The 13,725-nt window shown below is 34.9% G+C and overlaps 1 protein-coding gene across 1 annotated transcript; it reads right to left on the reverse strand.

Moving 5' to 3' along the window:
- Positions 1 to 4,980: 4,980 nt before the first annotated feature.
- On the reverse strand, positions 4,981 to 8,399 carry LOC100819439 (transcription factor MTB1). Its single transcript, XM_003520827.5, has one exon. The coding sequence runs from the start codon at positions 6,974 to 6,976 to the stop codon at positions 5,324 to 5,326; it is 1,653 nt and encodes a 550-aa protein (XP_003520875.1). The 5' UTR covers positions 6,977 to 8,399; the 3' UTR covers positions 4,981 to 5,323.
- Between the last annotated feature and the right edge of the window lie 5,326 nt (positions 8,400 to 13,725).

A 13,725-nucleotide genomic window follows, 5' to 3' on the forward strand; every position in this document is an offset into this window, starting at 1 on the left:
AAAAATACTTAACGGAACATATTCAGGACTTTTACTGAAAGTTGATGGTTTAAGTGAAACAAAGTTTGTGTGTGGGTGGAAGTGAAGTAGTTGTACTTTAATTTTCAGAGACCATTTTGCTGTGAAACTGAAAGCCACGCATGTTGCATCTCTATTAATCATAGAACGAGTTGGAATTGGAGGATAAGACTGAAGATCACAAGAATTTGGATGTGCTCATGTGACAAATGTTCATTTCAAGAAAGTGACAGTCCCCAGCAAGTTGCATCATTCAAATGGAGAAGCTAACTATCCATGGTTTCTCCTGATTGAAATTAAGAATCAGACATATCAACAGACCCAGACAGTAAGCAAGCATAGGCTGCATAGCTCCTTCTTTAAGTTACATCAAGAAGTTCACTATGCCATGTCTATTTATGCACAACTATCTACTTTCTTTGGGGCATATCCCTCGTGAACTTATAGACTGCAAAATTAACAGCTAATGCACACAATTGGATGTGGTTAGTTGTTGCCATGTCTTGCAAAGTAACTTTCCATAATAACTTTTCAGGCTTGCCTAGTGAAGTTTCCTTTTTCTATAATCCAATAATTGCTGCTCTCTGTTTATCTGCAGCAAGTTAAGAGGTTACCCAATTCAGCTTCCTCACCGCCTCTTCAGTTTCAATATAGTTTGGAGGTACATCAGATTCTCCCGAAAGTAGAGGAAACTTCACTTCTACATCTTTCCTACAGCCAGAGTGTTGTGAGAAATTTCATTTATAATATGGCCAAAAAATATATATCAAATTAGTCCTCCGATTACAGTAGTATATTTAGATGAAAGCAAGAGAAAGAAAAGAGTGCTCTAACCTATAAAAGAAATAAATAGTCACAACACAAGTTGTCAATTGAGGAGGAAAAGGAAGTCTTAAATAAAGTAGTTCTAACTGCTACTATTCGCTTGGGGATTATTCAACTGCTCATCTTTTTCTCACATTTCATGGGCATGGAAGGTGAATTGTCAAACATTTATGACATTGGCTGCAGTGATTGGGTGAGAGTCGGTTAATGTTTTGGTAGTGAAGAGTTGATGACAAAACAATTTTTCAGTTTCGATTTCTTTGGGATACATCTATAATTATTGAATTTGTAATTTTAACTTTTTTGAGGGGTGGATGTATAATTTTGAAAATTGAAAGCTACCTCTAATAACCAGTAAAGTCAACTTCCCCATTGCTAGGGAAGTATTAGACTTGCCAATGCTAGAAAGACCCTCAGAATATACTCTTTCCCCAATTAACATGTACATGTTGCGAAATTTCCCCATATTGGAAAGTTGCAAAAATCGTTAGCCCTACTCAAGTATTTTCTCTACATTGCCTACTATTTTACTATAGCTTTAAGGATGCATAGGAAAAGATAGGCAATTTTAGAGCCATTCTCTGAGCATCAAAGTCGTATCACAAATGTATTTCTCAATCATTTCTTAAAAAAAAAAAAATGGAGTATACTCCTTGGATATGGGTGCGAAACTGATACTTGTGCCAATTTTGGAATATCTGAGGTCTTCATGGATTAGCATGCCTCCCAATCATACCTTATTTTAGATTAAATTGTTATTTTTTTAATGTATTGATTTTCGAAACAACAAGCATAACATCTATGTACAAATGAACTTTTTTTCTAAAAATTTCCCACCAAAACGTATATACTTACGAACAAATTGATCCCTAACAAATATTACCAACTGACAAACTAGTCCACAAAAATGTATATTCTCATAATGCATCGTGTTCTCACCGTTCTCCCATCATGTTCTCACCGTTCTCCCGCTACGTTCTTGCCGCATCTCTTTAGGCTGCCTTCTTGCAAGCTGCCACCAAATGGAAGCGCAACTGGCGCTGGGAAGGATGTGTGTCACGTTCACATTCTAGGTCTTGGGTGGCGGGGATGGTTACGTTCGGGTCACGTGGCAAACCTCTGTGTTCTCGCAAGTGGCCACAAGAGGAAGTGCAACCGACGTTGAGAATGGTGTGCATTGCGAAAACAAGGAGAGAGGAATGTGGTATGGTATGGTGGATGGAGTTGGCTTTGAGAAAAGGAAATGTCCACCAAAGGACTTTTTGTGGTGTTCTACACTCTTTAATTTTAATGACAATTTAGTCTTTACATGTTATACACTTGCTTTATTGTGTAGACCAATTTGAGCCATGTAGGCTATGGCTGTTAACGGAGACAAAATGATTTTAACGTTTGAACCAAATTATCATGACATTTAACATTTGTGGACTAAATAAGTAATTTTGATAGTACAAGGATGAAATTGTTAGTGAGTATAAAATACAAAGACTAAATTGATCATTTATCAAAAAAAAAAAATCCTCTTTGGTTTCATCGAAGAACTACTACTAAAATATGGAAAGTTTTTAATCCGATTGAGTAACATATTTGAGATCATGCACAATTTCTTTTTTCTTTCAAATTACAACCCAGTTTCTTGCGATCCTTCTCCGTACCGAATCTATTTTGAAGCTCATACTTATCAGAAAAAAATTGGAAGAAAATGTGCAGATTAATTAGGGGTATTTGTCATCGAACTCAGAAAAACTAGATAAGTATGGATATAATGGCACTAGTTTTCAAATCTAAAGTATTTGATATGCATTAAAAAAAATTAAAAAATATTTTTTATCTTTTGTTTTTAACCTAAAACTATCTTAATTAGGGAAAACTAGTGTAAAGTTGGTTTTAGAAATATGCTACTTTATCTGTTTACAATTACAAGGTGAATAAATAAATAAACAATCACTGGATGTTAAGGAGCAGCTTGAAATCTTAAACAAATGTTTGGAAATATTTAAAGTAAATGATTAAATAGTTTTAATTTTTTAAAATTATTTTTTCTATATTTTCAGTTCGATTAAGATTCATCATAAACAATTTTTTTAATATCTACGTACATGTCAGTATAGAATACAGACATAACTTTTGACATGGCAAGTAAAAGTCACATATAGTTGATGAAGAGGTGCTCGGCAATTTTGACAATGATATTTTTCCTACACAACAACGCACTTTCTTCCATAGATGCATTAGAATTGAGAGAGTGAGAGATAATAACATAAGGAAATTAGTAAATGAATTGGTGGGTTGGGTTAGGTACAACTCTGATGCTACACCTTGTGCTGAGCGATAGGTCTATGAATAATGAAAAATGAGAAACACAAGCGAGCTGAGTTTATTTCTCGTTTAACTCATGATATAATTGGGTATGAAGTGTTGTGGATAATTTGAACTCTAATAATTTTGATTTTTAAGTCTCTCTACTAGTGGTAGGCTTGCATTAACCATTAAATTTGTACCAACTACACAACCAAAATGGATGTGACAAGCAAATATGTGGTTTTTCTTCATTACCCTATCAGGTCAATCATATGCCCATTTCCTTCCTCATATGGAATTGAGCAGTTCTTAGTTGATATTTTCTCCTTAGATGGATCCCACATATTGCTTTGGGCCTTAATGTCGATATGCATATGCACCATCACACGCAAAAAAAAATAAAAGGACATATTTTGATAAGTCTTGCTTGACCAGTGACCACTACCACACATGTCATGTTTGGTATTTGCGATTTATTAGACAAAACGAACCCCACATCCCATCCTCAGAATTAATCCTTTACCACCCCCAAAGAGAAAGGACAAGGATGCTTTAAACATTAGAGATTAGGATTTTCATCCAGACAATCCAAAGTGGAATAAAGGGTATGCAGGTGCGACTTATGGGCATCGGCAGTTAAAGACCCCAAAGAACCAAGTTCAGTGCCAGTGCCTTTTGGACCCTGGTTTTGGTCACATTTTCAGTTCCTAGGAGCAGTTGTATTTTTTATACAAAAGATTGATAATATGAAAAGTTTTAATTATAATAATCATTGAGGAACTTCTTGCATGCGAAAATTCAAATTGAATGACATACTTCACTCCACAACTGCGCGCGCATATATATATAATATTTTTATTGAGAGATGAAAGCATTCAATAATTATTGTCCAATCAAAATAGATGATTTAGATTAAAATATTTTTTCTAAAAATTTATTAAAATCTCACATACACCGACAAATTTCTAAAGATTTAAACAAAAATTAAATCGTCTAATAGAGATTAATTAATAAAAAATCAGAAGAAAAAAAACTAATGAAAATTAAGTTTAATGTAAGAGGTTAATCTTTCGTAATATAATGAATTAATATTCAAAAAATTGTTCACATTTGGTGTCTAAGTTTTTAATCATGCCCCAAAGAAAAGCATTTCCAAAGAAACACGTGCACCACATGATTGTTGTCATTGCAGAACTCATTAGTCGAAAGGACCTAAGCACAATAGCACGTGAATGTTTTCCACAATTTCAAATTTCAAAATAGGACATCACGCGTATAATGCAATGCAGGACCACTCAAGTCTCAACACATAGCTAGTATTCTTATTTTTGCAGAACTGCAATTGTGTTTTTGTTTATTTTATTTCCTGCCTGGCACCTGGGAACATATTTAATGAAATAAACAGGACAAGTTTAGCTTCCCTATATTTTTCTTCTAAACAACAGCCTTTTTAGCCTAATGTTCTTTTCTGCATGAATTAGAGATACCTCAATTTCTCATTGAAAGGAGGTAAAATAACAACGGAACGGTCAAGAATTTAAGAGCAGTACCAATAACTTTCTTTAAAGCGGAGGGGAAGGAAACATAATAACAGAAAGAAATTAAGGGTGTACTTGTACCAGAAAATGCAATCCACTAACAGATGTGTCCATTTTCCTATTTCTACACTAGTAAAACAAGTAATGAAAACTCACCTTTCTCTTTGAGTATACTTGCAAGGATGGGGGGACACCTCACTACTTAACATATATATATAAAAAAAAAAACAGATTTACAATTCTGCAAGGAAGAGCACAACTATATCATAAGAATTTCAAACAACAAAAGCAGCAAAAATTAAGAATTCTTTCCTCTTATGCACAGAACAAGACATGAAAAAACAAGAACTTGAAAGACATGGGCATCAAGACATAAACTGAACCATGACAACTAGATCGGTTAAACTAATTAAAATGATTGACATTGCAGGAACAATTTTCTGCTGTGTTTACACTATAGACAAACATAAATTGGCTGCCTACATCGTTAATGGGAACCTATTATTCTACTATTCTAGTTCCCAATGCTTTTCTTTTAAGATCCTCCAGGGTGTAACAAAAAATTTCTGAGGAAGCTTTTAGAAATTGGTATTCCTCTATGTATGACATCCCTATGCACTATGCTACCTGCAACTTTCTCCTTACCATCCAACTGATGACAATGGCTGCAATGAGTTGGATTCCGTTGGAGAAAAAACAGCAATCAACTTGTCCTTTGTGAGCTGTTCAGATCCTTGGGACTTAATTACAAATGTGTGAAAAATAGCATCATTTGCAGAAGCAAGTTTAGACTCTACAACACTGATCTGTGTTTGGTTGAATGTTTGGATTACTTTTGAAAGAGGATGATTGTCAAGAGGGCAGCTCACCCTTACAATGACCTCATCATCCTGAACAGCTTGAATATCCACATCAGCAGGAGCTTCTTTCTCCTGATTTGAAATGCTTTCAAATCTCTCTCTTTCGGCTTCCATGATCTTGACTTTAGCCTGGAGCTCATTGATATAAGCAATGGTGTCTCCCAACAATGAGGCCTTGTCCATCTTGGAGATGTTGGGCACCACAGATCTCAACGCATAGAAGCGCTGGTTGAGCTTCTCGCGCCTTTGCCTCTCGGCCTCCACATGATTGAGGGGCTCTTCCCTTCCATTGGCGGGCTTCCTTCCCCGCTTCCTGGGCTTCCTTTCATCGGCAACACTTGGTTGCTCCTCCTTGCAAGAGGCCTCCACATCAGAAGGCCTGCTAGTGCCTCCGCTAAAGTCAATTTGCATTTGCACCTGTCTTTGAGGTTCATAGCTATTGCTCAGCCTCAAATCCTGTCTCACACCATTAGCCAGCTCCGCCACCACCCTAGGAGCAGGCTGCCTCAAACCCGAATTCACTGGCCAACAACTTGAAACATGAAGGCCATTGCTCCGCACATTCGGAAAACTAACGTTGTTGTTGTTCCAAGGCCTATTATCCTCCATTTTTCTAACAGCAAGTTTCTCTCTAAAATGTGTCTGATTGCGAATTGTGTTCACCAAAACCTTGGGAATCGGCGTGGAGAACACAGATTTAACAGCCTGCAAGAGTTCAAAACTCTCGGGTAACATTCTGACAGAACCCAACTCCACGACTCCCAAATCAGTAGGTACCAAAACAATAGTCTGAATTCCCGCAGAGTTAGCCAAGGAAGAACGCACGCAGTGATCAGACACAGAGACAGATTTGAGCCAGAAATGGTTCCCGGAGGCGAAGCACTTACCTGGGGCACCATGGCCGCGAGGGAATGAGAAGTACATGGAAGCCAGAAAGAACATCTCGGTGTCGGTGACGTGGTCGAGGCCAAAAGCGTAATTGTCATCATCCTCGCCCCCGAACGTGGTGTGCAGCTTCTGCAGCACCAGCTTCCGCATCCTCTGCTGCATCTCCTCCTCGTCCACGCGCAGTGTTCGTCTTCTCACAGTCACAGCACCCTCTTCTTCTTCCTCGTTGGGTTCCCTGCAGCACCCGTCTCCCCAACCCAGAACCCAGTCACCGGATTTGGACTGCGAGAGCTGCCAGAAAATGGCGTAGTTCCAACTGAAATTGGACACGTGGGGACGCTCCACCAGATCCGACAGCTTCTTCTGAAGTCCCTCGTCGCTCCCAACCGCCATTAAAACACTCTCATTCGGCACGGAGTTCGTCATTAGGAACTCCAAAGCTCGACCACCCAGAACAGCCCCAAGCATGGCCTTGTCCTCATCGTCCCACACCACGCGCCCTAACCCCGCGTCAACCTTCATCTCCTCAACAGAAATAAAATACATCTATTTTTTCAAGCCCAAATGCAACTTTCTCAGATCTTCAAGAGAGAGAGAGAGAGAGAGAGAGAGAGATTGAATATGACGAGGCTAATTAAGGTGGGAAGGGGGAACAAGAAAGGAAAACTGCAAATGAGAATGAAAACAAGGGTGAATTCTAGCGTGCCTAAGTAACCTTCCTGCACCGGATGATACTTTATCTGAATCCCCTGACTCCTGAGAATTTTAGTTGAACTGCAGCTACAACAGGTGAGATTCAACCACGGTCGCGCACTAACCACCATATGTATTTTTATTTTTCATTAATAAAAATAGAAACAGATATGCTAATCTTTTCAAAAAATATTAAATTTTTTAATCCATTAACAATTAATTAGATTCTTTAGCACTAGAAAATATGAATCAATCAATAACTCAAATCATAATTCTTATGTTAAAATGAAGTGCTCACTTAATAATTTTAAAAAATGAAAATCTTATATTTATAAACAATTAATTAGAATTTTTATAATCTTCTAATATATGTTTTTATTTATCCTAGAAAAAATGTAAAAACATATAAATAAATTTGCTAACAAATTCCATAAATATTACGAAATTTTAAAAAGTCAAGTAAATATTTTATTGAGTCAATCGTGTAAATATTAATTTAATCACAACTTATAATTGCTTGGTTAGATATAGGTGGAAAAAAAAAGCAAATGCATTAAGAGTGCTCAAAGAAAAAGAAACAAAAAAAAGAAGGAAAACGCATCATCAGAACATAACTAAATGATATCATCTTCTCTAAGCAGGCCATATATGGTTATAGCAGCACAACAAGTTTGATTAGGACAGAGATTACTAATAACTCAATAGCCAAAAATAACCGTTGGATTACGAATAACTCAATTCGACAATATTGATAACTTTGGCACCTACGAAACTCGGTTTTACCTATGCTACAATTCACTGAAAACAAAGGGGTTTTGCGGACGCTCAACCAAATACAGGTGAATAGTTAATTAAAGAATGCTGGTGACATTTTTTTTAATTGATTATAATTTATTAAAAATCATCAATTTTAATAAATTTTATTCTCATTTAATATAAATTAGAAGAAAAAATATTTCTTAAGAGACAAAATCTATCAAAATAAATAAATTTAATTAGAGAATATTTGAATGAGAATGTTAAATAAAATATTTTTAGTATTCCTTATAGTTACTTTTATATTTGACGAGAGATTTCCAATGCTGTAAACACGTACTAAGAATTTCTCCCAAAAAAAAACTCGTTCTAAGAAATTAAAACAAAAATAAACATATTTTAACTAGCATACTTGGCGCACTCGCTACTCATTAACCCTACGTACATCAATAAAAAACATTTTTTAAGAAGCAGTATTCACATGTGATTTTGGCTTTGATTGCATGAGCACGAGTAACGTGCCTCTTGTTCTTCTTCTTGTTCTTTTTCAAATAAAAAGGTTCTCCCACGCGTTGGTAGCGCGTGAAAAGAATCGACGAGTCACGCAAATTGTGCGGCTCCCATCAATAGTAATACTCAATACTCACCCTCCATGAAAACGAACACGTTTCCGAACATCACACGCGTTTCACGTGCCCTATTTGGGCTCTCCGTTCCCCACGTGTCTTCATCTAACTCATCCTCCAGCTGATAATAAGGGAGGTGTGGCCCACTGTGAAAAGCACCTGAAGAAAATATTTTATGCTAATATGTTTAGAATAATGTTTAAGAAATTAAAAGAAGAAACTATTTAACGAGAACGTACAAATACAAAAAGACAGGGAATTGTATTTTTGTGTATCCTAATAGATTTTTTTTAAAAAAATTCTTAAATAATGCCGTGAGACCCTGATTAGCATTTGACATATTTTTTATTACCATAATGGGGTAACGTGTTTGCCGTGCCTTGCATCATCCAATGGGCGGGTGCTCCCAGAAATTAAGATGTTTGCATTGGACGGAAGAGGTCATCGTGTTGCATAATAACTTGTTTATCCAAATCTGTCTTATTTCATTAAAGGAGTCTGACTCACTTTATTAAGTAGTACTTGTCATTTATTGTAAATTTCTAATATTTCTGTTTAATCCTTAGGGATAATTTTTTTTTTTTATTGAGAATGTTTAGAAACCCAAATATGCATTATGTGGGCTTAACTTGGTGCATCTATTAAATTATGGGTTAATTGAATTGGACTATGACCGTTGATTCTTGTCTTGATTGGGATATTATGTGTTGTGGCCAACTTGGGATACAATAGTAATATCCTTTTTCTCTTTTTTTGTTAGTGGTTACCACCAATTACCATAAGTCAGATGGTTGTTGCTTCCTGCTCCTTTCAGATGTTTTCTGTAACTTTTTTGACTTCCGGAATGATTAATTAAGAATATAAAATTATATTCTAAAATGCATTCTTTTTTTGTTTCAGAACAACCAATTCATCCTGGGCCTGGTACATACATAGCCACCAGTTAGTAACCATGACATGGGTCAAACCATGAGATGGGCTTAAAATTCATCCCGTCCATTGGGACCTGGTAAATACATGCTTCAATTAGCAGTCTTTCTAGCAAGTTTTTGTTTTCTTTTTGTAACAAGTCTTCTTGCAAGTTGCCAATCATGTTTGCAAACAGAAAACTACACGAAATACAAAATCACTTTGCAAGGCCTTTCTATATTATAATTTTTTAAGTTGTATTAGGATGTCAGTTTTATAAAAAAAATATTAATTAGAGAATGAACTATTTTATACATCACGCACTGCAAATATTTGGCAAACTTGAAGCAATAGGCACTGATGAAGATAGCGTGAAGACTTCCCTGGATGGATGGTATGAAGTGAAAGCTAATTGTGACACTTGTGTTTGACTGGGACAAAGTATTGTATTTGGCATAGAAAGCCTTTCTTTTGTTTTGTTTTGTTTAGTAGGTCGACAGCTCTTCTTCCTCGTCTTGCTTCTGGCAAAGCTCATCAGTCCTTACGCTAGATGATAGCCCAATGGGCTACTGTTCCACTCTCAGTCTAATATATGACCATCCTTATCTTTTTCTTTTTTTTCCTTCCAAGAAGCTTCCAGCACTATATCAGCTGTAACTTATTTAAGAAGGACTCATCATCAACTATTATTTAGATAGAATATGACCGATATGATCAATGATGTTGCGGCCCAAATGCAGAAGGAGGAAGTCTAGCATTGGCCTAAGAGGAGTATTAAGTCAAACTGTGAGACTGAATATGTCTATTACTGATATAGGCAGAGCAGAATATTCTAGAGGACAATTGGCTTAGCTATTGCCTATATATGGTTGTAATTCCTTTCATCCAGGGATGTTGAATATTGTCTGATTCCTCTCGTTATTCATTCTTCTTTGGAGGTTTTTCTGTCTTCTAATACAGAGAATTTATCACACATCACTGACCACATAGGATTTTCTTGTTTACGTTATCTTTGATCAATTGATCCTTACAGACTCCAAATCTTTCATATTTTGTGATTGTCCGAAGTCCCAAATGCTCCTTATGTGGGTTTAACTTGGTGTGGCTATTAATCAAGGGGTAATTAAACTATGATAGTTTCTTAACGTTACTAACTCCTTCTTTCTTTTTTTTACGATGGTTAGAGTCGTCAGAGTATATTTTGAACAAGGCCTATTTTAGGTTGGCATACTTTGGGGATATTGGGCCTTGTAAATGCGCGGCCCCAAGTTAGCGTTATTATTCCTACATCCAATAAATTTCTATTACACCAAACATATTTTAAAATATTCTAGCTTTACCCTTTTTCTTTTTTTTTCTTCTTTGTTCCTTCCTTTTTTTTTTCGTATAGTCTATGAATTGACAATTCGTATGATCAATCCGTATGAACCCATACCCATACGGATTGACAATCCATATTTTAAAAATTCTAACTTTACTTTTTCTTTTTTTCTTCTTGGATCCCTCTTTTTTCTTTTCTTTATATAGTCCATGAAATGACAATTCGTAAGGCCAATCCACATGAATCCATATGGATTGACAATCCATATCATGTTAAAGTCACTATATAAAATTAATTTGAATGGGAAAGTATTGTTTATTTAAAGTTATTGTTTCTATGTTTGGTATTTTTTTATTGAGAAATCATTCATAATTTTTGCATTATGTATTGTTTGAGTAATTTTTTCTGATTAATAGAAAGATAAACTTTGGAAATGATAACATAATTTGATTAATATAATATCCCCTTGAACTTTTGACATTGTATTAATATTTAATAACGTGGTCCTTTGTGGTTTTATGTATATCGATCGATCTCCAACATTTCTTTCTTGAACAACCAGAAAAATTTATAGGGTTTCCATTAAGCAGCTGTTTAATAGTGTACCTGTAAAAGAATAATCAGGTCATCTTTTTCCTTGCTAACTCCTTCTCCAGGGTCTTTTGTTTCTGGTAATCGGTGCTCTTCAATGAAGGAAAAAGGGGGTAGGGATACTTGTCAAAAGTGCTCTGACCTTCGAGTCTTTGGGCAAGAATAAAAAATAAGTATTTAAGATAATGCGAACAAAGTCTTACTTTAATATTCCCATAATTATTTATACATATTTTAATGGTCTATGGACCTTGGTACATCCTTATCATTTTTAGTTAACTCTCTAGTAATTGTCATTAATGTTTCTATTACTAGTCCTAATGATTTTTAGTTAAATAACCCTAATGTTTTTTACTTATGGTAATCATGCTTTTATGGTTATCATTCTTCATCTTTGGGTATTCGTGTTCTCAATTAGGTCAAGTATCGATTTCTATGTTGAATATCTAGTTAATGATCAAAGTAGTTTTCAGGTATATTTGGATATTCAACTAGGTTAAGTATTGACCATCATACTAAGTATTATGCTTTAAGTGTGTTTTATATTTGACCAGTTGACATGCACACATATTTTGACATATTAACTGGTCGAATATAAAATAATCAATAATAAATATTCAGATATTTAATTATGTTAAATGCCTAAAAACTTGTGTGTTTTTCAAATATTTTCCTAATTCATAATGAGATATTCGACCTGGTCAAGTATCTAAATATTCTCTAGGGATGACTTGTATTTTTGTATGTTAAAGACGGAAGGATATATATGAGTATTCGGTTAGTCCAAATAGCCGGAAGGTGTACAGATAGTAAAAAGGATTTGATGTGTTGAGTACAGCTGTTTACATTTCAATCATAGAAATCTATTTGCATGCATGCTGTTGCTGCAATGTGCTTGGCCAAACAATTTCAGCACCCCATTAAATAACGAAGACTATTTTACGCATTGATTATAGTTGTACGATGTTGGTTGTTTTGCATTATTATCTCAATCGTACCTGCTGTAAACATTAAGTCCAGGTTATCAATAATTCATACGAATTGATCTTTCTCATCTTTAAAGACCTTCCAATTAGGAGTCACAAGGACCATTACACAGAAACATTTAGGCCTCAAACGTCCATTTAGCACCGTCTCATCACTTGCATGTTTTTTATACAGTTTCTGCGGTCGATCGTTATCTTTACTAATCAGGCATTCCCTTGCATCAATCCTCCTGCTGCAGTTGGACTTGAAGACGTTAAAAGAAAATTTGTATTTGCAAGATAGGAAAAATTGTTAGATCATAATTAAGATAATTAATGTGATAGAAAGAAATAAAAATTAAGTCAGTGTTATATATAACTACGATAGCTTTGGTCGTGGATAATTTATGAGAGGGACTATTTTCTAACTCGGTTAATAATTTAAATTAAGGGGTGGAAATCATATGCATTATTAGTACTACTTAAGCGGTGGAGAATAAATAAACCGGGTAGTGCTCACTCTATCAAGAAACTTTCCCTGCATGCATGGCTGCGCGGTATATATGGCTGTGTAATAAATTACTCTTATAAATAAACTTTAATAAATTGCCCGTATATATTTTGAGTCAAGGTGGATTAGGTTATTATTGTTTATAAGAGATGACTTTAGGATTGATAAACTAAATCATTGTTGACAATATGTATAGATTAATTAATGGACCACGAACTTGTTTTCAACTCATTTTAAAATTAAATACTTGAATAATGTAAGAATGATGTAGACTGATTAAATAAGATAATGAATTAGTGATGAGCCAGTTTTAAAATAATGTTAAGTAAAATATAAACATAAGCATATATAGAGTTTTTTGAGAGAACAAATAACAAATCACTTGGGGGAAAAAACCAATATAATTTGAGACATAGGATGGCATCTTTGCTAAAGAAATATGTCATACACTAATGGTGAAAAAAAACGCATTAGGAGGACAAGAATAAAATTTTGACTATCTTAGAGAGATGAAATTCCCATAAATATATCTCTCGAAAACATTAAAAAAGAGACAAAATATTTTCAAAAGATAAAGTACTTATACAATGACAAATTAGAAAATATTAATTGTTCCCGAAGAGAGTTGAAACCTAAACTAATTTCTAAAAACAGGAAAGATTAGACTAACAGAAAAGAAAGAGTAAACTATGGCAAGTGAATAACTATACATGAAAGGTATTAAGTTATTTTCTTTTCAACTAAAAACAGGGGAAGCACGGTCGGGTGGATTTTAATTAAGCTGCATAACACGGAATAGAAGATTTGTGTTTTGACTGCTATATCCCAGGAAATTGCTTTTTTGTGTGTGCTTATTGTTCAAGGTTCGAGTGAAAAATTACGCCATATATGCAGGTCGATCAGCTGAATATAACATAAAATAA

This window comes from Glycine max, chromosome 3, assembly GCF_000004515.6.
Source record: "Glycine max cultivar Williams 82 chromosome 3, Glycine_max_v4.0, whole genome shotgun sequence".
In the NCBI taxonomy this organism is placed as follows: Eukaryota; Viridiplantae; Streptophyta; class Magnoliopsida; order Fabales; family Fabaceae; genus Glycine; species Glycine max.